Here is a 26,243-nt window from a genome sequence, read left to right as displayed (position 1 = left end):
CACATGAATTGTAGATTACTGTGCACCAATGATGGTTACTTTAAGACTGTTCAAGATATGTTTCACACTCATGCACTTTAATGTGATTTTATGCTTGGCTTTCTCTCCCCCTCCCCCCCCCCCCCCATGCATCCCTTCTCCCTCATCATACAGGACATGGAGGGTCATTGCTTCTCACAGTGGCAATCAGACCATGGAGGTCCTTCACTGCCCCCCACATCTCAGGTATCTGTAAGGCCCCAGTTAAGGAAAACAGTTAAGCACATGTTCAAGCCCATCCCTATTCACCAAAGCACTTATGAACAGGTTTAACTTTTACCACATGTTAAGTGCTTTGCTGACTAGAGATGGTCTACTGCAGGCATAGTCAATTATTTTTTGTCAAAAAGTCCAAATTTCTTGGTCAAGGTATAGTCAAGGTCCAGACTCCAGAGAAACATTTTTCACCCTGCAAGTGCCCCTGTTCAACAAACACATACAATGCTGTGTAATGTACCCAGGGCCTATTGCTTATATTTTTAGTGCATTAAACGAAAAATAAAATCAAACCACTGCTTAACCTAAAAATAACCTCCAAGAAAGATATAATAAATTACATCTGAGACTTTGAGAAAGTACATAGATAAAATATCAAATATATGGAAATATTAGTATTAAAACACATTCAGACAACTGTTTAAGCTTTGAATTTGTTTTGAGTTTACAAAGAGTATTAATTTTGATTTTGTCAAATAAATTATTGTAGGCATATTACCCCCCACCCAGCTAAGAGTTACTATGTTTCAAGTTCCCCAATAAAGGACACTGTCGGCCGGCGGGGAGTTGGGGAGGAGGGGAAGAGCTGAAGGGGAGAGTACAGTTCGGGGGATGCTGGAGGGGATATTTGGGTGGTGCTGGAGGGGTGTGTATGTACTGGGAGGAAGTATTGGGGGGTGCAGGGGGGGGTGAATGTTCTTGGAGGGGGCAATTTGTGGGGTTGCTGCAGGAGTGTGCATGTACTGGGAGGGGTATTTGGGGGATGCTGGAGGGGGTATGTGCAGCCTCACTCTTGCGATAGGGGGCAGTGTTGCTCCCTGTCACGGTGGCAAAGTGGTTGGTGCAGCCCATCCGTCTGCACCTCCCAGCAGGCCTCTCCCCCTCCCCAGGGCAGGGAGCCAGAGCCTGGCTCTGTCACTCCTCCCAGACAGGCTCTGAGGCCCCGCGGCAGGGCAGGCAGACTGGCCAAGAGGCGCTTGGCAGCTCTGCTTCCCTGATAGGCCAGGTAGCCCAGCTCCCCCCAACCCACCGATCGCCCACAACTTCCCACCACCCCAACAGCACCTGCTTGTTTGCCCACATGGCCCACTTGCCCCATCCCTGTGCTGCAGCCTGCAGGCTGGCGGATGATGGAGCTAATGGGCATTACTCCTGAGGGCATTCTGCACCAAAAAATTTAAAATTCTATGCCAAACAATTAAAAATTCTGCACTCAATATTTTAAAATTCTGCAAATTTTATTTGTCAAATAAATGTGGAGGCTCCAGCATGGCACTGGGGAGCACAGGCCACTGGCTGCACAGAGGTGGGAGACCACTCTGCAGCTCCCTGACATAGTGCAAGGATCGGGCCTGCCCCAGAAACACACAAGAGCCCTGTCCCTCTGTGCCAGATGCACCAGGTGCAGGCAGGCAGACTCAGCCCAGCAGGATCTAAGTGTGGAGGGGCTTAGTGTGGGGGGATCCAGGTGTGGGTTGAGAGGGCTCTGTGTGGGGCAATCTGGGTGCAGGCAGCTCAATAGGGGATCTGGGTGCAGGAAGGATCTAGATGCACAGTGGTTTTGTGGTTTACCAAACAGATGTTTAAACTTTCACCATTCTAAATAGAAATAATTGATGGAGCCTTACCTTTGGGAATAGTAATCTGACAACCTAGGTCACAGTCCTGCTGCAACTGATAAAAAGCCACTTCCTGTAGCCGGGCACGCTCCAACTCCGAAAGGCTTTGAACGGGAACTGACTTCAGCCGAACACTGCGTCCTGACATGCTGTTCCACGTGAAGTCACCCTACAGGAAATCAAGTGGAAAAACATGAAGCATCATATGCACAGTTTAAACAAACATACCCTTCTCCTTTATTGGTAAAAAACAACACAGGACCCTTTCCTTAAAAATTCACTTCTTGGACAGTCCTGACCTTTGAAATGTCATCTTTGTTTTCCCAGAATCAATTAATCTATGCAAAAAACTGGGGCTGTCAAGCAATTAAAAAATTAATCGTGATTAATTGCAATAATAACAACAATAGAATACCATTTATTTAAATATTTTTGGATGTTTTCTACATTTTCAAACATATTGATTTCAATTACAATACAGAATACAGAGTGTACACTGCTCACTTTACAGTATTTGCACTGTAAAAAACCCAAAAGAAATAGCACTTTTCAATTCACCTAATACAAGTACTGTAGTGCAATCTCTTTATCATGAAAGTTGAATTTACAAATGTAGAATTATGTACCAAAAAACTTCATTCAAAAATAAAACCATGTAAAATTTAGAGCATGCCAGTCCACTCAGTCCTATTTCTTGTTCAGCCAATCGCTCAGACAAAAAAGTTTGTTTACATTTGCAAGAGATAATGTTGTCCACTTCTTGTTTACAATGTCACCTGAAAGTGAGAACAGGCATTCTCATGGCACTGCTGTAGTGGCGTGGCAAGAGATTTATGTGCCAGATGCGCTAAAGATTCATATGTCCCTTCATGCTTCAACCATCTTCCAGGGGACATGCATCCATGCTGATGACGGGTTCTGCTCGATAACAATCCAAAGCCAGTGCGGACTGATGCGTGTTCATTTTCATCATCTGAGTCAGATGCCACCAGCAGAAGGTTGATTTTCTTTTTTGGAGGTTCAGATTCTGTAGTTTCCGCATTGGAGTGTTGCTCTTTTAAGACTTCTGAAAGCATACTCCACACCTCATCCCTCTCAGATTTTGGAAGGCACTTCAGATTCTTAAACCTTGGGTCGAGTGCTGTAGCTATCTTTAGAAATCTCACAAATCTCTTTAGAAATCTCTTCTTTGCATTTTGTCAAATCTGCAGTGAAAGTATTCTTAAAATGAACAACATGGGTTGGGTCATCATCCGAGACTGCCATAACACGAAATATATGGCAGAATGCGGGTAAAACGGAGCAGGGGACATACAATTCTCCCCCAAGGAGTTCAGTCACAAATTTAATTAACTCTTTTTTTTTAAATGAACGTCATCAGCATGGAAGCATGTCCTCTGGAATGGTGACCGAAGCATGAAGGAGCATACGAATGTTTAGCATATTTGGCACGTAAATACCTTGCAATGCTGGCTACAAAAGTGCCATGCAAATGCCTGGTTCTCACTTTCTGGTGACATTGTAAATAAGAAGAGGGCAGCATTATCTCCTGTAAATGGAAACAAACTTGTTTGTCTTAGCGATTGGCTGAACAAGAAGTAGGACTGGATGGACTTGTAGGCTCTGAAGTTTTACATGTTTGTTTTTTAGTGCAGTTATGCAACAACAACAAAAATCTACATTTGTAAGTTGCACTTTCACAACAAAGAGACTGCACTACAGTATTTGTATGAGGTGAATTGAAAAATAATATTTCTTTTATAATTTTTATAGCGCAAATATTTGTAATAAAAATATACACTTTGATTTAAATTACCACAATACAATGTATACGAAAATGTAGAAAATCATCCAAAATATTTAATAAATTTCAATTGGTATTCTATTTTTTAACAGTGTGATTAAAACTGCGATTAATCACGATTAATTTTTTTAATCACAATTAATTTTTTGAGTTAATCGCGTGAGTTAACTGCGATTAATCGACAGCCCTACAAGAAACCCAAAACAAAACAAAAACCCACCACATAATTTCTACCTGAAAACATTTATCTATTATTGTTGTAAAAACATTAGGATTCCTAAAGAATGGGGGGGTGGGGGGGTTGTATGAGCTGCGACTAGATAATCCCAATGGTAATTTCTGGCTTTATAATCTCTAAATCTTGAACACACTAGTGCGACCAGGGACAGCTGCCGGTGAGCATGATGCCCACCCCAGTTGGCAGGGCTGGGGGCATTACAGACATGCCAGAGGAGCTGCCCGCTGCAGTTCCTGGTAGAGCCCTGCAGCTCCACAGATATCCACGGATATCTGCATCCACAGATATACATTTTGTATCCACGCAGGACTCTACTAATAATAATGAGAAGTATTGACCACTATCTTCTCAGACTTCCTACAAAACTATCAAATGTAACTGTCTACTAGGACCAACTTCTGCAGAGGCAGAAGTTGGTCCTAGTAGACAGTTACATTTGATAGTCTTGGCAGTAGAACAAGAGCAGGTCTGCTGTGCAAGGAGGGGAATAAGATTCTTGGGATTCACACAGTGCAAGGCACAGCTCTGGGAGCGCCTCCTGTGCTGCAGACCAGGGACATGTAGGGGAGAGGCAAAGAACAGGCCAGGAAAACTGCACATATCAACCTATTTTACTCCCATCCATATGGGGAGGCACACTTGAAGTGATCCAGCCATTGGGTGAAGTGTCTCCTTGGAGAGGCACCACAGCCAGCTACTGTGGACGATTCCTCTCCCCGTACCCCGAGCATCTTCCAAGGACTTAGCTCACTTACTCGCTGTTGAATATGTATACTTTACACATACATATGCATGCACACTTTACTTAATTTGTTATAAAGTGTTTGTCTACATGTAGATGTTAGTGAACTGTAAGCTATGGTGTGAATTTAAAGCACACTAGCTACTCCATACTAGTGCCCCAAGTGAACACTCTTCTGCACACTGAAAGTGCCCTTAGGTGGTTTAGCTTAGCACATTTCCAAGGTGCATTAAGCTAATGCACGCAAAAGGCACTCTTAGGGTATGTCTACGCCTGCAGAGTTTTTGTGCTGAAAGTTTCACTGGTGATAGGGAACCGGTGAAAGTAAAGCGCTGGTTTGTGTACTTGCTTAATTCCTCAGGCATCAGAGAGTGTCTACATTAACAGCACTTCCATTGCAGATAAGAGCAGCACCCTAGGGCACCTATCCCACAGTGTAGCTCTCTCCATTTTGTCAATGGGTCTTGTGGGAAGGGGGCGGGGGTGATCGCGCGGCGTCCTGGGTCCCAGCCTCCTCTCCGCAAACACTGATCAGCTCCAGGAGCTCAGCATTGCTCCAAAGTTCCCAGGGCATTACAGGGGGAGGGGGGGGATGTCTGTTTACCTGGCATCAGAGCAGCAGAGCTGCTGGCCAGAGTGGTCACCTAGGCACTGTGGGATATCCTCCTGAGGCTAAAAGCTCTGTAAAGAGGAAGAAAATGTCTTCACTTGCACATCACCACAAAAGCATCACCGGTAAGAGCTGTACGCCTCTCATGGAGGTAGCTTTCTTTTTGCGGTGAAACTTCTGAGTTTCACTGCAAAAAGTCATTGGCAAGTGCAGACGCTTCTATGGTTTTTGCACAAAAAAGGGACTTTTTCCGCTTTAAATGGCAAGTGTAGACATGCCCTTAGGAGTTATGTGGAGTAGCTAGTGTACACTAGGTACTGAGGACTTTTTTCCTGCGTAGACAAGCCCAATTGTAGTATTGCCCAAAGTGTGCTAGACATTTTCTAAATACAGGAGAGGACAAGCTAAAAAGGCAAAGGATACAACATAGAAGGAAAGTGATCAGGATGGTGATAGGACATATCTTGTTAGTACCAGGAGGCATGAGCCAGAGTGACATCGTTCTTCCACTACGAGAAAGAGACCAAGTGACCTTCTCCGTTGGATCATATGAACTGGAACCATAAACTTCCTGAAAATTAAATCTCACCAAATGAGGGTCAATCCATCCTCATCATCATATCCACTCATTATTATCCACACCCGAACATAGCCACTTTATGAACTTCATACCCTCATATCTCAATGTCTGTACTTTGATCCATCAACCTTTTACCCCCAATCGGGAATATTGCAGATTATGTATTCCTCATGCCACTTTATCTTAAACCAAACTTTGCACCCTCGATAATCTGTATGTTATTCCCTGATAACCAGAAACTTCTATGCTCAAACTCTGTTCACTATTTTTTTTAACATCATCTTAATACAATTTTTGCCCAAAGTGTGCTAGACATTTTCTAAATACAGGAGAGGACAAGCTAAAAAGGCAAAGGATACAACATAGAAGGAAAGTGATCAGGGTGGTGATAGGACATATCTTGTTAGTTGTAAAATTTTTCTGTTGATTTTTTTTAAATCTTAAGCACACTGAAACCCCATCTCTATATCCTCCACCCATTAATCACCTCATCTCCCTCCATAACTCACATCTCCTACCAGTCCCCAGCTTCAATTATATTTTCAATTTGGCCTTTCAACCAACATTCAACCCATTTTCTCCTCATAAATGAGCAGTTTGTCAGAAAAATCAATAACAAACCAGAGTAGATGACTTACTGAGCATAAGGAAGACATGTGCCTAACTCCACTTTCTGCTTTTGAAAATCTGCCATCCTTCCCAAGTTCATTGTAAATATTATCCCAACCTCGAGCATAGCCTTTTAATAGGAAACCAGTTTCCATTTTGCAAAGATGTTTCAAACAAATTTCTATTATGGGTAAAATTTCTGAAAGTACTTAGGAGACTGAGTGCCTACATTACTACTGAAAATTTTATCCTACATCTTTTAACCTCTCCTCCACATCCGTGCCCCATCCCCCATCCTCCCAAGTCAATGTAGGCAATCATTAACCTAAGTCCTGATTCTTAGAGCCCTGTGTGGATGAAAAATTGTATCTGCATCTGATCTGCAAACATGGTCCGCGGATGTAAAGTGGATATCTGCAGATTTGCAGGGCTCTAGATATAAAATTTAGATCCGCATCCATCCGCGATCCGCAAACCTGTTCTGCGGATAGCTGTATCTGCGGATGCGGATATCCGCAGATATGAAGCAGATATCTGCAGATTTGCAGGGCTCTAGTGATCCTGTTCACTCTCACTGACAATTCTTCAAGTGATCCAGGATCAGGATTTAAGTTATTAATTACCTACAGCGACAGATTGTGGGTTTAAAACATGTAGCAGGTGCAACCACTAGGAATCTGAGGTGAGCACAGAGTGCCGGATATGGCCCCTAGTCATATTAGAAACTATAAATAATAATTTTGATATAAGATTGGAATGATGATTTTATACTACAGCATTATTGTAATAGGGAATGGCTTTACTCCCTGCCATGTTTATGTTACAGGGTATACAACAAAGACTGTTACTATTAGCTGTACTTTTAATTAGTCATTTGTTCAAGTCCACTTGAGATACTTAAGATCAAAAGCAATTATGCCGGTTTGGTTTTTCTCCTGAACTAGCAATGCTTCGCCGACCGTAGTAGTATTTAGAAGTGTATTCACTGTAAAAGAATTAAATATTTTTGCACATTATAAAAATTATATTGTGGAAAACATGGCACATGCTAGATATAGTGTTACATAGTTTTAACTTTCTTTCCTTAATTACTTCTATAAGCTTGGGAAAGTATGTATACAGCTGCCACTTTGTAAACCTTTCACTTACATTGGTAATTTATTTCAAATCCTTCTAAAATTGTTTCCAGGCCTCTCAACCATAACAACTTTAGATTTTGACAGTTTATAGCCCCCCGACTTAGCTTTCTCGTTTGTACATCTAATCCCTCTTTTCCTCACTTTCCAGTTGTTGCCATTTGTATGGACCAATAAAAATACATAAAAGAAAGCGATTAATTCCAGTACAACTTTAGTCCTACCACGTAAAATCAGTATACTAGACGTAAAATAGGAAGCGAATGAAGAATTAAGAAAAGGGAGGAGTACATATCACTAAATGTCCATTATAGCACTAAATGAACATTACGGACCAAATCCTCTGTCCCACTGGGTACTTAAAGCTATCGTAAGTTTTTCCTTTTGGGATTCTCCAAGTGTGCAGGAACGACTGGGTGGTGTAAAGGTGGTGGTCTTTTTTGATATCACTCTCTCTTAGATTCCCCCTGCATAGGGGGCAATGAGGAATGCTCAGAACTCTGGGTATCCCCTGGGAGCTGTTACAAGCTGGTGCAACTTAGAGCACTGGGGCTGCTCTTGATTGTGCAGGGTGCCAAACTGTCCCCAGCATAGCGGGAGATCAAGAAATGATGGAAACTCTTCTGAATGCTGAGACTGCATTATAATAATAAAATGTGGGAAACTAAGGAATACTACATAGCCCAGAAACAGACCTGGTTAAAAGTCTGAAAATCAATACACTAAGCACTGGGACTCTTAATTATTATTCAATATGAAAGTCTGACTTTACTAACGACTTCAACAGACAGGGTGAAATCCTGACCCTGTTGGAAGTCAATAGCAAAAATCCTGTAGACTTCAATGGAGCCAGTGTTTTACCCACAAAATTTAACATCGTGTTATAAACATCCTAGTACAGAGTCTCCCATTATGATCAGAGTTTTTGCAATCAATACCTTTCTTATGACATTATTACATTTTGAAGTTCTGTGCTGATATTGATTTATCTCACCCTATGGAGCTACATAAATATTTTACCTAAACACAATACACAGACTAATATTTTGTACATTCTGCTAGGGAAATCTATTAGATTTGGCAAAAGATCACACTTTACAATCTATTGTTTTAGTTGTCAATAGTTTTCAAACAGTAATTAGTTTGAATGTGACAATTTTAAAATACACACACACACACACACACACAGAGTTATCTTCCTCTCTTGGTAAATGCTCTGAACTGCCAACTGGAATCAGATGAACACAGGATACACGTTGCTAAGTTCTGCATAGCAAGACAACATGTATAGAATACTGGAATGCTGACATCACCACAGAGGAGAATTAATTTACACCCGCACCAGAAATACATCACTAAGCAAGATGATACGACCCAGCCCCAGGGTAGATAAATATCATAGTTGTTGGCTTTCACTCATCAGGAAAAAAGTGTCCCACTAACATTAGTATAAGGATAAAGAAGGGATTTGGGAGCATACTCCCAGAGGTTATAGTAGCCCAGACAAGGGGAAAAGTGATTTCCCACTGTCTTTTTCAATGATTTCCCGAAGTCATCAGACTGCCCCGAATTGTTTCTTCAAGTTTATAAGTAAAAACATTTTCATCAGAGAGGGCAATTATGGGCTAAATGCATAATTGAGAAGTTTTCTGATATGGTCCTTCCATTTCCAGACAAAACTGTTTATGATGTAAAATAGATACAGCCTGTATCTACTACTGTTAAGCCTTAGCATAAAGATAATTCAAGGCTTCTGAAGACTCCATCTGAACTGACCAAATATTTGTGACCGTCTTCTCGGATCTAATGTTTGTTTATAATCATAAATTTCAAAACAATGATCAAATTCAACAAAGCTGGCTCAACCAGGAAAGCTCATTGCAGTAGATGGGAGAATTCATCTCTCCATAGGGCAGCCCCCTGCTTTGAATGGTTATTCATCATTATTATCTGAGTCACTCTTGTGACAACGGAATTGATGTTTTTCAATACATCAAAACTGATACATTATCTGACATCAATTTTCTTAAGCTTGAATCTGGTCCTATACAACTAAAGCACATACCTTACTTTCAGAACAAGAGAGAGTGGTCACCATTATGAAAGTCAGTATTTATCAATCATCTCCAAACAGGGGTATCTGAGATACCACTGTTATGTCTTTACCTTTAAACAGGAAAACAGCCATACTGTCTTAGTCTACATTACCACGTTGCTCAAGGGTATGAAAAAACACCCCCCTGAGTGACATAAACTCCACCAGAGAGGTCCTTTGGGGCCATCTGCCTGTCCCAAGTCAGGATAAAGGAGGAAGGTTGAGCGTGGGGCTAGCAACTCCACCCCATAAAAAATTAACCTGCTACAGAAACGCCAACAATAGAGATAACAGAGACTTTTAGCCTGGAAAAAGAAGGGTCTCTAACTCGAAGACGCATGACGCTGGGTGGTGAAAGTCGTGAGAAAGCCACTAAGCCGATTACCCTTCTTGCAACCAGGAGGATTACCATCGGTACATGGAACGTTAGGACCATGTACGAGTCAAGAAAGACGGCGCAGGTCGCAGCAGAGATGAGGAGCAACAACCTGACCCTACTAGGCAGAAAAGAAGCCGTCCAAGAAACACCTGGTGACGCGACCTTCAGGCTGATAGCATAAAAATGGGCTATACCTGGAACCAGCTAGAGCAAATGGCCCAGGATAGAGGACTCTGGAGTTCTGTGGTTGGCGGCCCATACCCCAATTGGGGTGACAGGCATGAGTGAGTGAGTGAGTGACATAAGTTACATCGACAGAAGCGCCAGTCTAGACAGTGCTATATCGGTGGGAGAGTTTCTCCCGCTGACATAGCTACTGCTGCTCATGGAGGTGGTTGAGCTCTCTCCCGTTGGCATAGAGTGGCTACATAAGCAATCTTACAGCAGTACAGCTGCGCACTGTACACTCGCTAATTTAGACATGGCCTTAGATCCCCTCTGTTTAGAAGGTGTTGGCAAATGTTGAATTTTTAATGGCACTCTTCTGTCTATATATAATTGAGTAATAGTTCTTTATTAAATGTCAATGTGTTGAAGTTTCCATTTTAAAATGTTAGTAATGTGAACTCTTCAACCTCTGTGGGTCCTGGCTCACCATAAGAACATAAGAACGGCCCTACTGGGTCAGAACAAAGGTATCCTGTCTTCCGACAGTGGCCAGTGCCAGATGGCACAGAGGGAATGAACAGAACAGGTAATCATCAAGTGATCCATCCCCTGTCACTCATTCCCAGCTTCTGGCAAACAGAGGCTAGGAGCACCATTCCTGTCCATTCTGGTTAATAGCCACTGATGGACCTATCCTCCATGAATTTATCTAGTTCTTTTTTGACCCCTGTTATTGTCTTGGCTGTCACAACATCCTCTGGCAAGGAGTTCCACAGGTTGACTGTGCGTTGTGTGAAGAAATGAGAAACCATATGAGAAATATTGACATAACAAATTCTGCTTGTTCAGAAATTTGCTTGAATACCTTTGTGCCCCAACACCACTGATAACATGGTCTCAACTCTGGAGACAGTATTGGTTGGTTATTGCTGCTTGTACAGCCAGCAGAAGACGTACACATTTTGTGGCTTAGTGGACATAGCAAGACCGGTGCCCACTTTTTTGGTTTTTAAACTTTTTCAGTGATGGGGTAAGATTTAAAGAAACAAAACAAACAAACAAAAAAAACCCTAAAACTAAATTTAGAATATGGGGGGGGGGTTAAATCAGGTTAATTTTAGCTATATAAAATGTGAGGCCTAAATAATCTGAGCGTGCTACTTTAATCAATTCTACTAAATAAATACAATCAGCTTTACTTGTCCTGGAGAAGTAGTAAAACTGGTAGAAAATGTGATGCCTCTGGATCAGGAAGGAAGAAGGTACCTTTGTTAGTTATTGGCAGATATTTTAAAATAAATGTGGATAATGCATAAGGTGAGATATTATTACTGCAACTTTGCATACAATAAGAAGTTACAGGAAGGTTGCATCAAAAGGTACATAAGAATATAAGAACGGCCCTACTGGGTCAGATCAAAGGTCCATATAGCCCAGTATGATGTCTTCCGACAGTGGCCAGTGCCAGGTGCCACAGAGGGAATGAACAGAACAGGTAATCATCAAGTCATCCATCCCCTGTCGCTTATTCCCAGCTTCTTGCAAACAGAGGCTAGGGACACCATTCCTGCCCATCCTGGCTAATAGCCATTGATGGACGTATCCTCCATGAATGTATCTAGTTCTTTTTTTAACCCTATTATGGTCTTGGCCTTCACAACATCCTCTGTCAAGGAGTTCCACAGGTTGACTGTGCGTTGTGTGAAGAAATACTTCCTTTTATTTGTTTTAAATGTGCCTATTAATTTCATTTGGTGACCCCTTGTTCTTGTGTTATGAGAAGTAGTAAACAACACTTCCTTGTCTACCTTCTCTACACCAGTCATGATTTTATAGACCTCAATCATATCTCCCCTTAGCTGTCTCTTTTCCAAGCTGAAAAGTTCCAGTCTTATTAATCTCTCCTCATACAGAAGCCATTCCATACCCCTAATCATTTTTTTTGCCCTTTTCTGAACCTTTTCCGATTCCAATATATCTTTTTCACGATGGGGCAGCCATATCTGCACACAGTAGTCGAGATGTGGGCGTACCATGGATTTATTTGGAGGCAACATATTTTCTGTCTTATTATCTATCCCTTTCTTAAATATTCCCAGCATTCCGTTCACTTTTTTGACTGCTGCTGCACATTGAGTGATGTTTTCAGAGAACTAGCCACAATGACTCCAAGAAGTATGGAGCAAGAAGTATGATCTCCAATATTTCTATATTCAGTGGGGAAGAATTGGCAACCCATACAAACAGGGCCTAGCTAACCTGCTTTTATCATGTGTGTGCACAATATTGCCAAAATCAAGTTTTAAAAGTTCTGAGATTTTAAAGTTAGTACATTTAGAGTTCTTTATTTACTTTCAGGCTTTTGAGCCTAAGGGTTCAAGTTTTCAAGGTTTTATCTGCAATCACCTGAATTAGAAACTTAAATTTTTAAACAAAATGAAAGCTGAGATTTTCATGTAATCTCATGACTCCAAGAGTTGGGCCTTTAAGAAAAACATCAAATATCACAAGACTCACAATAAGATTGGATGAGTTAGCAATGTGTATGTACTGCTGTGTGTATTTATATACAGAGATATCTATGCACTGTTCACGCATCTCTATTTAGCAGAACAAATTTATAAATGAAAACGATCTGCATTTGCCAATTTAGTCCCTGCTACAACTCAGTTGCATTAAAAACGATTATAGCTACACTTTTTCTCCTACCTGATCCATTACAATAAAATGTTGGATCACAACTTTTTAGCAACCTTTGAAGCTTCTTTGTACTGTATCAGCGACAGCTCCCCTGATTCAAAACAATACTTTATGTAAAATCTGCCATCGTTTAAAGAAAAGACCTTTGGACTTAAAATAAAAATTAATTTATTGGTCAAATGAAAAAGCTATAGTGCTAATCTATATGCTAGGGCAGGCTGGAAAACAATTCTGTTTTGTGAGGGGGTGGAAAAAAACTGATTCCAAAATTTGTTTTTCTTCTATGGCAGAACAAAAATGAGACCTTCTGAAATTTTTTGCAAAAAAACACAAGCGCAAGAGATCCACCCCAAGCGCCTGGTATTTCAGGCACTTGCCTGGGATGTAGGGAACCCAGGTGCCTGCTATGATTCAGGAAGAATAGAGACTTGAACCTCCCACCTCTTGAGTGAGTGCCCTAGCAACCAGGCTATTCTGCTGTCTCTTGCATTCTCATCTGCGACCTGAGAAACCTTCCTGACAACATTTTTGTTGAAACCAATATGTTTCACAAAACACAGTGGTTTCAACAAAAGAGCATTTTTTATGGGGAAAAGTTTCATGAATTTTTTAACTAGATCTACTGTGCCCCAACATTATAGGTTATGCATTCCATCCAGACTGGATTTCTGCAATGCCCTGTAAATGTGGCCAATTTTGAAGATAACTGTAAACTTCAGCTTGAAAGGGTACATGGCTACTCACTTACACTACTTCTTATAAGGAGCATATTATATCAGTTGCTCCGCAGTTGACTAGCTTCCAGTTTTTTTCCAGCTGCAGCTGAACTCTGCAATTTCTCTCCGAAAGATTTTAAGTTTTGCTGACCTTCAGGCCTGTTGCAAGGTCTATCTATTGCATCAGGCTTTCCTCTGAGTTGCGGGAGTGGGGGGCTGAGTTTTGAGGGAGGTTTTTATGATAAGGGGAGTTTTCTTTGAGTCCATTTGAGTTTCTGTTGTTATTCACTCATGTTACAATTATTTTACAACAGGTGTACAGTAGAGATACCTAGAACTGGTAACAGGCATACTTCATCCATTGAAAAATAAATAAATACCTCTTACAGATGAAGTATCAGAGGGGTAGCCGTGTTAGTCTGAATCTGTAAAAAGCAACAGAGGGTCCTGTGGCACCTTTGAGACTAACAGAAGTATTGGGAGCATAAGCTTTCGTGGGTAAGAACCTCACTTCTTCAGATGCAAGTAAGACATTACTTGCATCTGAAGAAGTGAGGTTCTTACCCACGAAAGCTTATGCTCCCAATACTTCTGTTAGTCTCAAAGGTGCCACAGGACCCTCTGTTGCTTCTTACAGATGAAGAATTTTTCAACTCATGTGCTACATAACTGCTCCACCCATTCATCTTTGTTTCACAGACTGTTCTCACACCTATACTGCTCATGTGTTCTCTCTCCTTCTCACATCCCCCCAACCTGCCCTGTCCTGCTCATTGATTTATAAAGTAGGAGGCTCTTGGATAACAACTCAGAATTGTAACACTCTGAGTAGTCAGTTGCAACCTTTTGACAAGGACCCTATGTATTCCAATATTTGGCACTGCCATATCTTCTGTATTCCAATTCCCAACCACAACAAACAGATGCTTTAATGATTATACTGCTCAAAAAAACCCTCTCAGAGCAGAACTTAAACTGAAAATCATAACAGTGGCCATTAGCGCAAATTTACGGAATATAGAGTGAAGGTTGATGGGCACTCACAAGTGCTCCCATTTTATCAGTTTGCCCTTGTTTACGCATTGGATTAGTGCTGGCTCCCTTTGGGCTGATTTCTCCTGCATTTGGGAACCATGCAGCACATATGAAAGGTCACCACTTCCGTGCTACTTGGTGAAAACATGTTTACAAAATTGTATCTGCTTATTTGCAGTTATGGACACATGACGCTAAACTAGACTGATGGCTCAATGTACAAATATTTGCTCTGACACTAAAGCCGATATAGTGTTCCTTGATTTTCTTTTCAGTAAATAGGTTATAGTTCCATAAAAACGACATGGAAAATTAAAAATAAATACAAATAAAAACATTATACATCAGCAGGAAGTATCAAGAGAGGAATCTTTTATAAATTACCCTCTAATCTCAGGTACCCCAAATTCAGACTGTGTGCCTGCTAACTCGGCTGCAATTTCATTCTTTGCTTTAAGCAGCTCATTTGTTTTGGACGGGGAGAGGGAAAATTAGCCCATAAGTTCCCAATGTTATGAAAAACAGAAACAATTGCTAGAGTTACAAGCTCCTCCAGGACTGAGCCAACAGATGAACAGCTCTTATTCTACACTACAAATCATTGCAACTAACTGGAATTTAGAGAGACATGAAGGCAGTTTAGCTAGTCTATAAAACACAAGGCTTACAGGATACGGTGTTTTGCATAAAGGAATCTATGCAATTATAATTGAATATTTTGGGGTTACAGAACCTTCACGCACACTTAGAAAAACAATAAACTTACACAGATTTCAAAGCAGCTCAGCATCTGATTAAGCCATTTAAACAAAATCAGCTGAAACATACAATGCCCACCGATCATTACATGCATTTTGCTCCTCTCAGGCTAACTATGAAAACATGCAAGATCATGAAACTAATCTAAAAATAAAAGGTCTTTGAGAGCCTTTAGTTTGTTGATGGAATAGATTTCAGAGCTTGGTAAGTGGTAGGCACAAATTAAGTGCCAATTTTTTTCTTACTTAGCAAGAAGTGTTTGTTTTCTTAAAATTTAGCTACAGCAAATAAAAATTAAAATGCAGTAAGTTAAGAGTCATCACAAACACTCCATTACAGTTATCTCTAGCACACTACATATAAACAAATTTGTTTGCTTACCCATTAACTAAATTCTGCTGCGTCTCCGGTGTCTTTTCTAATTTGATCAAACCTCACTTGGAACAAGAACTCGATTTAGAATTTTTGTAAAAAATAATGCAGTTTTCCTGAAACTACGTATCAAGTGTCTGAGAAATAGTCCAGCTGGAGCAACTCTGACTCCCACCATACCTTTTGTTCCCAGAGACTTCTACTATCATTAATCTTAGGAAACCAAAAACAAAATAAAATAAAATAATCTTTTCATTTGACTGCTTCAAAGTAAGCTCAGCAAGTTCAGTGAGTGTGTGTGTGAGAGCGAGTGACAGAGGGAGAGAAGCAGACAAATTGCAACTGGATTCCCTGCTTCTTATTTCAATGGGATTGTTTTGAAGAAGTATAAGGAGTGGTTAAGAAGGGGCATGTCTCCCTCCCCCATTTAAAAAAAACAACCTTCTTCCACATGGCTGTACAAACTCATAACTGGACTGTAACTGTGCAAGCTTTCCTTATTAGGAATAGACCAAAGAATGTTGGAAGCATCTGGTAAAATCACTTTGAGCATGTTAAGAAGCATTTGATGTTTTCTCTGTCCTTCCAAGACAGATAGGTTTTTTTTTAATTGCTTTCTAAAACTCCTCTGCCCTAACAAGCAAAACCTATACCCCAAACATCTTTTAAACAAAAGCAACACAGAAGCTAAATGTTTTATGGTTTGCTAGGGGAAAAATTCCTTGATAAAGATTTTGCTTCCTAAATAAAGTCTGTTGTATTCACAGTCTATGAGTACTATACTGCCATTTATAAAATGACGGTGGGAGGAGGAGGAAGTCTAATTAAAAACAAACTCTGAATCACCAGTTATGTTGATTGCAGTTCTATTCCACGTGGCAACTTACCAAATCACCACTATAAATGACATCTTTGTTTCTCAGCTGATATGACTTTACCTCATAGAACTGCTCTCCCAACAAAAGGAAGACAAAGATTCCAGTTCACAGAGATTGACTGACTGTATATCATCATCAAGTTCATTGGTATTGAAATAAAAGGTTGTTTGTATGGCTCCTAATCAAATTCAGAGCCCACCCCAGGCAAAGCCGCACCGTTAAGACTGTTAATGCACATCAGCAATTTGAGGGAAAAGAGATTAAAATAACACTGAAGGAGAAAATGACATTTAAAAATTGGAAACCCGGGATACTTTAAAGCTAAAGTAAAATATTTTAAAAATCAACAACGTTGGAAAAGATGGACATATACCCAAATGTTGTTAACACTATCCTCCAATACTGCCTTGAGAACACTAGAAAATTTGAAATCACCTTATCCATACAGAATATATAGCTTCATATCGTCAGTGATCCTGTAAAAAACATCCTTCTTTTTGTTGTAAAAGAACCCTGCCCTCTCAGGAAGGCAATTTGACAATTCAGACATTGAAAAGGCAGCGCAACAGAGGCAATAATGCCTCACTGTTTGCATAGGGTAAAATTCATCCCTGTGCAGCACCAGGCCTATGCACCACTCAAGTTTCACGTCAACCCTGTTTCATGAGGCCAAGGCACCAACATCCCACTTGAGCCCTTTGGGTATTATGCAACCAATGGTAAGCCGTCATTAGACAAAGAGCCAGCATGCAGTCATAATTCATATAAAACCTCAGACTGAGAGTATAAATCATTACATTAGAGCTGGCTCAAAATCTTCCAAAAGAATGTTTTTCTGTCAGAAAATATCAATTTATTGAAATTGAAATGCTCTGAAAATACCTAACTGTAATGCTAGTGTCCTTTACACCTTAGCTCTTAACTGGTTGTGTATCTTACATATTGCTTTTGTTTAAAGGATATCAACATATAGTTTGACTTCGGGTAGGAGAGGAGGCTGCTTGAAAAATAATTAAGGAACTGACTACCTTAGAAGGATGCCTGACCTCTCTGCTATACTATTAATGCCAGCCTCAATCACCTCGTTCTCCACTTCCACCCCAAGCATCTTCATGAATCCTTCCACATTCCTCTGTATGTGTGGAACATTTCCCCCAAACTTATCAATAAAGACCTGTCCTCCTTCAGAAGACCCAACCTAGGTCAACATTTTCAAATCTGCCATGTGCTTTACACTATAAACTGCTTTCCAGTAAATTACCTTTCAACTTCACTAAGTATTCTATTGTAACAGCCTATAGAGGCAGTTAGGACTGCATGGTTTTTCACTATGCTGCACACTATGGTCACTAATTCATGCACAGAAACATTAAAGAGAGAAACAGATCCTTCCATCCAAGAGCATGATCCAAAGCCCATTCAAATTCATTGACTTCAATGGCTTTCAGGCAAGCCGCAAAAGCACATGGTCCTACAACTTGGTTTAAAGGAGACTCTGTTATATCTATAGCTAAATAAAAGCCTTTGAAACACAGCTGAGAAGTTCTAAGACCATTCAGTAAAGGAGAGTAGTATATGCATACACAAACTAGCCAAGCAACAACTTAATTCCACTGCAATTAAGGCTGAACAGCAACCTTTTTGAAATATGCCCTAAAAGACTGTTTAAACCTCAAACTTAGCCAAAATCATGGAAGTTTCAGCTAAACAATTTATCTCACCCGTTCAGATTATTGTACTCAATGATCACATCCCCTGCTTGTTATCATTTAGCTAAGCTATACGTATTTAGTGTTTTAAATCTTTCCTAAAAAGCCTTCTCCATCTAATTCATTTTTTCTTGTTAGTCTTTGAATTTTCTCCAATTTCTATAATTCTGTTATTCAAATATCCAGAACCAGGCACAATATTTCAGCTAAGGTCATATATCGTGGAACTATCATCTCTCTGGTGCGTATTGTGGTGCCTTCGCATACAGAGCCCAATAATCACACAAGACTTTTATGCTATCAACTTTTCTATGTTGACTGCAGAAAGATAAAACAGATTTGCAGTGAATCATTCAATTTAGCAACCCTTACTGAAGTGATTAACTATGAAAGCTATCATCTTCATCTTGAACTTGTAATCCAGTTACTACAAGCTGGAAATACATCTTAACAGCAAAAGTAAAAAGAAAAAAGAACTCCTTCCTAATCACCCATAGGTTCCAATGTATTAATACCTTTTGGCTTAAATAAAGATCCTATCACATTCAATAGCTAGCAGTCTACATTTCGAGGTATTTTTTGGAGAATGTCACTATATCTAGATGAGTTTATCATTACATTCCTTGTTTGAGACATCATTATATTTGAGAAGGGTTCTTACACTCCAAACTGCTTTTTTTTTTTTTTTTTTTTTACAAGTGGCTCCTACCTTTCTGAAAAGTTTTCCATTTGGGGTGAAATTTTACCAGCAGAGTCTAACCCTAAACTTTGAGCAAAATCCAACCAGCCGTTTACGAGTTCTGTGAACAAGAAAGAAAATACACTTTCCCCATTATTTAGATTTGGTTCTTTCACATTCAGACTCAAAATTATTTATCCTTAAGACTTGAAACTGAATATGTGGCTAGACCTCAGTAAGTAAATAATATCATTTTAAAATTATTAAAGTAGTCTCATCAAAGTTCTAAAAGTTGAAAACTTCATTTTTTGTGAATGTGCACTATATAACTTTTCACAAATTTTGAATAGTGCAAAATTCCAAGAACCAGTCCAGAGCCCCACTAGGGTTGACAACCCTCCAGGATTGACCTGGAGTCTCCCAGAATCAGCACTGATCTCCTGGTGAGTATTGAAAAAAATCTGGGAGATTTTAATAGGATATTTTAAGAACATGACATTACATCCTGTTAGGAAAAAAAAAACTCCAGTAATAGCTTCAGTCAGAGTTGGCAACCTAACCCCCACTCCAGAGAAGTGAAGGAGGTTATGCAAAGGGTCAACCCATTCTCCAGTGGCCCCAGGGGAATAAAAGAACAGCTTTAGAGTAGTGCTGGTCTAAAAATTTCCATCAAAGTTGTTTTACAATGGGAAACTGGGTTTGCAACTAAAAAAAAGTGTGTGAAAAGTGCCTGCTTTCCATGAAAAAAATTGGTATTTTCTTGAAGAAACAGACAGTTTTTGGCTGAAAAGCAAATGTATTTTGATTCAAAATGGCTCTGCCATGCCTCATGGGACTTGAAGTTCAAACACCTTATGCTAGCATACTTCCCGAATGAGCCTGGCTCTCTGACCAGACTACTATTCCCATGATGAACCACAGCCAGGGATTCCTAGGGCGTATCCCCACCCTTCACTAACAGGGGAAAGAGTGGTGCATCATTGAAGATGCAGCCTGGCCAGAAAGCCTGGCCTATAGGAAAGACGGGGAGCATAATGAATCCAAACTACAACTCCCATGAGGCATGACAGCACCATTTTGAATAAAAATATTTCAATTTTTGATTAAAAAAGCCACCATTTTCTGACCAGCTCTATTTTAGAGCCACCTTCGTGCTAAGGGAGCAGTGGTGCAGCTGAGGATCTGGCCTAAGGGTGCACAGGAAAACCATGATCACACTAAGTTATACACGTTTAGTTCTGACGGAGCTCACAATTATTACACTCAGTCACTCATTCAAAAAAAAAAAAAAAAAAAGTAGCATTATTTATGAGCCCTATACAATATTAACCTTCGTGGGTGAAACTAAAAGAGTGAGAGCAACCTGTGCATATAGCAGAAGCAATTTCAAATCCACTTAATATAGCTAATCAGTTTAAATGTTTCTCAATTACTTGCTTTCAGAATATATACTGACAAATTTATGAAAACTGTTAAGTAGTATATTTACATATCTTTCTAAAAAAGAGAGCTTTTCTTTGAGTGTACCTCAATACGACCTCAGTCAATTGATACAAAAAAGATGAATAATGTGGACAACATTTGATTTAAACAAGTGCTGCAATGTCATCTTGGCATCAGTGAATACGCATGAGGTAGGCTGGCTTACTCTACAAGATAAAATAATAATTTACTGAGTTATATAACTGCATACATTGCATAATAAAGCACGCATTTGTTTGTTTCAAAATCAGCAATTACTGGAAAATACCTACTACCCTAAATTAAATACTGAAAATCGTTTTCAGATTCTAGGCCTCAGCTCAAAGTCAGTGGTTAGTCATTTACTTACTAAGATGCTTTAGCATGGAATTTACCTTCACTGTCTGCAAGAAGCACCATTATTTTTAATAGATGCCATTGTGCCCTAACTTATTGTACACCCTTTTTCACAATGTGAATATGCATAAATGTATTTTATGGTCCCCCAGGACACCTAGGGTTACCATATTTAACAAATAAAAAAAGAGGACCCTCCACGGGGCCCTGGCCCCGCCCATTTCCCACCCCCAGTCCCGCCCCAACCCCGCTCCTTCCCCGCCCCAACCCCGCCCTAACTCCGCCCCCTCCTCCCTCCCACTCCCAGCCACGCGAAAAGGGCGGCCTGAGCGCTGCCGGCTTCACGGCGTCACAGCCCCCAGACCCTGCACCCCCGGCCGGTGCTTCCCCAGCGCAGCTGGAGCCCGGGAGGGGAAGCGCCCAGCCGGGGGCGCAGGGTCTGGAGGCTGCCCGGCAAACCGTGAAGCCGGTAGCGCTCGGGCTTCGGGCAGCCCCTATGCCTCCAGACCCTGCGCCCCCGGCCGGGCACTTCCCCTCCCGGGCTCCGGCGGCACAGGGTCCGGAGGCATGGGGGCTGCCCAAAGCCCGTAGTGCTCGGCTCTTAAACAGAGCCAAAGAGTCAGGGGAGGAGCAGAGCAGCCGCGGGAGGGGAAGTGCCCGTCCGGCATTTTCCCGGACATGTTCAGCTTTTTGGCAATTCCCCCCGGACGGGGGTTTGATTGCCGAAAAGCCGGACATGTCCGGGAAAATCCGGACGTATGGTAACCCTAAGGACACCTCTCAGTAGGAAATACTATGATTCAGTTGATAATCTTTGGTAAAATATTTTAAATTAATAAGTGAATTTGAGAGAAGTCTTTATCTCTTAAGCAAACCTCTGCTACACTTAGGGTTGTCACCTTTCTAATTGCACAAAACCAAACACCCTTGCCATGCCCCCTGCCCCAAGTCCACTCCCCTTCTCTGAGGCTCCGCTCCCCACTCACTCCAGCCCCCCTCCCTCCATTGCTTGCTCTCCCCAACCCTCACTCACTTTCACTGGGCTGGGGCAGAGGGTTGGGGTGCAGGAGGGGGTGTGGGCTCTGGGGTAGGCCAGAAATGAGGGGTTCAGGGTGCAGGAGGGGACTCCAGGCTGGGGCAGGGGTTTGAGATGTGGGAGGGGGTGCAGGCTCCAGCTGGGGATGTGGGCTGGGGGTGGAGCTGGGGATGAGGGTTTTGGGGTGCAGGAGGGGGCTCTGGGATGGGGCCAAGGAGTTTGGAGTGCAGGTGGGGGCTCAGGGCTGGGCAGAGGATTGGGGTGCAGGAGGTGGGTGGGCTCCGGGAGGGTGTTTGGGTGCAGGAGGGGGCTCAGGGCTAGGTAGGGATGCGGGAAGAGGTGCGGGCTCTGAGAAGGTGCTAAGGGATGGGGTGGGGGCTGGGATGTGAGGACTCTGGGAAGGAGTTTGGGTGTGGGAGGGGGTTCCAACTTGGGGCAGAGGGTTTGGGGTGCGGGCTCTGACTGGACATTGCGTGCAGAACTTCCCTGCCCATCCCTGTGCCTAGGGGCCAGACATGCTGGCCACTTCCGGGGAGCTGTGCAGAGCCAGGGCACACAGGAAGCCTGCCTTAGCCCCGCTGCGCTGACGACCGGACTTTAAATGGCTTTAGAGTCTACATGTCCACTCAGTCCCACTTCTTGTTCTTAGCCAATCGCTAAGAGAAACAAGTTTGTTTACATTTCCGGTAGATAATGCTGCCCACTTCTTAATTACAATGTCACCTGAAAGTGAGGACAGGCATTCACATGGAACTATTGTATCCAGAGTCACAAGATATTTATGTGACGGATGCATTAAAGATTTATATAATAGAATCATAGAAGATATGGGTTAGAAGAGACCTCAGGAGGTCATCTAGTCCAACCCCCTGCTCAAAGCAGGACTAATCCAACTAAATCATCCCAGCCAGGGCTTTGTCAAGCCGGGCTTTAAAAACCTCTAAGGATGGAGATTCCACCACCTCCCTAGGTAACCCATTCCAGTGCTTAACCACCCTCCAAGTGAAATAGTTTTTTCCTAATATCCAACCTAGACTTCCCCCACTGCAACTTCAGACCATTGCTCCTTGTTCTGTCATCTGGTACCACTGAGAACAGCATGGCTCGGGATTCCCAAACTTGGTTTGCGACTTGTTCCGCCTGTGCCGCTTCCCGCAGCTCCCATTGGCCGGGAACGGCGAACCGCGGCCACTGGGAGCCTCGAGCGGCCGTACCTCTGGATGCTCAGGTAAACAAAGCGTCTCTTCCAACCCTAATCTTCTATGATTCTATTATATAAATCTTTAGTGTATCCTCCAAACTCCCTTTCTGAAAACTGGGCCCTTAAAGTCAATACTGCTGAATGAAGGGGTAAGCAAATAGGATGGCCGTATTCACAAAAGCAACGACACCAACATAGGGGCAGACTGAAAATCTATTTTTGCATAAAACAACACAAAAGCTTTCTGATGTTCTCTTCTCTCCCTTCTACAATTTGCTGTTGCTGGTGTGCCCGCTAAATGCCCTCTGCTCCTATTTAAACTCTCTAATAGCGAACTAACAGCTTTCTTTAATCCAATTATTTTAATCTGTCTGTGAGGCAGATGCAGCAGCTGCTTAGCTCCTCTTACCAATCTTATTAATACCCTAATTAAAACATGCATTCATCAGCTGAAAGACCCATTCAAACCTTTTTAAGTCTTACTTTCCATTATGGCTTTATTAAGCTTCTTTTCTGTGTCTCTTCTCACTATAATATATGAGTGCTTCAAAAAAGTTAATGAATTTTCCTCATAATATCCCCATGAGGCTAGAAAGTTTTATTTCTTCCATTTAACAGAACCATGGCAGGGAGTAAGTAAGGTAAAGATTTGCAAGTGTCCAGTAATTCTGAGCTTCTCAATTACTGGCTGACCAAATTGAGACACGGAGGGTCTGATTTTTTAGAGCAGCTGAGCACCTATAGTTCCCTATGGAGCTCTGAACTTCTGAGGTGTCTCAAGTTAGGCACCAACAACATGAGTAAAACATAATTAGTGGCCACCTCCAAACATTTCAGTTTAAATTCATTGCCCGACATTACACAGGAACTCTGTGGCAGAGCCAGAAACATAACCCATTTCTCCTGGATTCCAAACCAGTTCTTTAAACAACATCCTCATTCTTTTTTGTTATTGTTGTTCGGTTGTTTTAAACAGATACACACCTTCGTGCCTCATTCACACTTTTCAATTTGTGGAGCAAATGAGGCAGAGATCCAACCAGTGCATTCAATGCACAACTCCATCTCATTCAGAATCCATCCAGGAGATAGAGAAATAGCCTTGAACTTTTCCCCTCACAAGAATTTACTTAATTTTATTTCTGTTACTGAAAATGTCAGCTGCAGAAGAATCTATCCTTGCTTAGTGCATCGCCTGATGTAATTCCCTTAAATCTAATTGTCACCTATAGCAGTCAGGCTGGGTGGAGTCATGGACTCTATCCCTGGGAAGAAGGAAATTACAGATTGCATTCTTCAACAACTGCAGGATTATTCTCTTGTAACCACTGGGTGCAGACTCTACAGATTCACATCCTAACAGGCTCATAATTTCCAAAAGTGAGCAACTTTACAGGTTCATTTGGGCTGGATAAGCCTCTTAAAATGATAATGAAATATTCTAGGCTGTGTGTGTTTATCTCAATTTTTAATTATGCTAATACTTCTTCTCAACCTTGGTCTACTTCGGTGCCAACCTCTGTGAAAGTAGTTCACAGCACCATTGAAATTTAACCTTAAAACTGCTTCCTGCTGATCTCTGGTACTAGAGGCATGCACTCATTCCCACTGGAGTGGTATGTTTGTCATTTACTTCAATGGGAGTAGGATCAACAACAAGAAGTAATAGATGCAGCAAAAAATACTTTAACAAACATTAATAAGCTTTAGGCAGGAAGCATGTGTTAATCTATTATTGTGAAGCACTGTGTTGTTAAACAAATATTATTATCTTAAACTAGTCTCTTGTCCTTTGCTGCCTTCCACTGTTCTCCCACCCAAAAATTATTCCTGAAGCAGAGCTTCTGTAACCCCAAATGGGAGAAGAGCCAGAGGCTGCTTAAGTCCTCTAGGGAGTATGCTATTGCCAATCTATATTTTGTGGAAGGGGCTTTGACAATGGTGATAGGCAGCATACAATACAAAATAGAAACAGATACCCTCTACAGAATGCAAAAATATATGGTCAATATTGCCCCATCCCCAAACAGAGCAGAAAACAATAATAAGAATAGCATCTATTATTTCATACTTTCAGGAGCAAAATAAATAGATTTAAAAGAAATTATGCTTCTCAGGTCTTACTTACCATAATAAATTCCATTTTTTTTTCCTACTAGAAAACAGGTTCTGCGGAATATTCTCAATTTATTGGTGATGAGAAAGAGAAACTCAGTTATAGCCTTATTTTCTTGTATAGGACTGAAATAACACTTTTTCCAGATTTCCACAGAGAAGTAAAGTTTAGTGGAAAAGTGCCCAATATCCGGAAACATTCTCTCTTTGGAAATCAGTTTTACTCTTTCCCTCCCAAATACGGTCTTCTGTAAATGTGCAGAAAAGAATTGTTTTCTTTTAACAGCACGGTGCACTCTTTTAAAATATTTATTAAAACATTCATTCTGGGGTTTGAAATGTATATGTTTCAGGACAAAGTGTATAAATAAATCCATTATACAATATTCCAAGCTTGCACGAAAGTCTCAATCAAATGAGGAAGTGTTTGATTTTTGACTCTCATGAAAATTAGAATCAACAAGGTGCAGTCCTGCTAGGTCACATACTGGAAAAATAGAATGGATGAGTTCAGTATCATATTTTTGATGTATTATTTGTATTGTACTGTACATAGATTGATTGTAAATAGAGGGGTGGAGGCCTGTAGGGGGAAAATTTCTGCTCCACAGAACCAGAGCTATGAAGTAGATAAGAGACAAAGGTATCAGTTGTGTGTTCTAAGTATTAACGTGTGCCCCAAATTCCTGATTCTGTTATACTCTTCCAGCAACTACACAAGTATGCCTAAGCTCTGTACATCATGTTGCATGCATACCTTCCCTCCAGAATCTCTCTGGAAATGTGCATACTTTTGTCATTCTACCATAAGTGTGAGGGTAAGAAACAATTCAGTCTGCAAAATAAACGCTTTTTTAAAAAAAACTTTGGCCTGTTCAAAAAACATTCTTGCACTATATATATATATATATATAAAGTTTTAGGGAAAACAAACAAAAAAACACAAAAGCCACATAAAAGAAACTGAACCAGCTAATTTACCATACCAGG

At 41.1% G+C, this 26,243-nt stretch overlaps 1 protein-coding gene across 4 annotated transcripts in view; it reads right to left on the bottom strand.

Moving 5' to 3' along the window:
• ARHGAP6 (Rho GTPase activating protein 6) overlaps positions 1 to 26,243 on the bottom strand; it is a 461,625-nt gene that overhangs the window by 96,167 nt on the left and 339,215 nt on the right. For 3 of the 4 annotated variants that reach the window (XM_042840151.2, XM_065580668.1, XM_042840152.2), the window contains one exon: positions 1,884 to 2,043. In XM_042840151.2, coding sequence (XP_042696085.1) covers positions 1,884 to 2,043 — 160 coding nt within the window. Of the gene's footprint in view, positions 1 to 1,883; positions 2,044 to 15,826; positions 16,193 to 26,243 lie in introns of those variants that run through there. The other variant, XM_042840153.2, reaches the window with a different exon arrangement.

The sequence above is a fragment of the Chrysemys picta genome, chromosome 1, assembly GCF_011386835.1.
Source record: "Chrysemys picta bellii isolate R12L10 chromosome 1, ASM1138683v2, whole genome shotgun sequence".
NCBI lineage: Eukaryota > Metazoa > Chordata > Testudines > Emydidae > Chrysemys > Chrysemys picta.
Note: the sequence above shows the minus strand (reverse complement) of the source record. Positions and strands in the feature narration are given on the sequence as shown.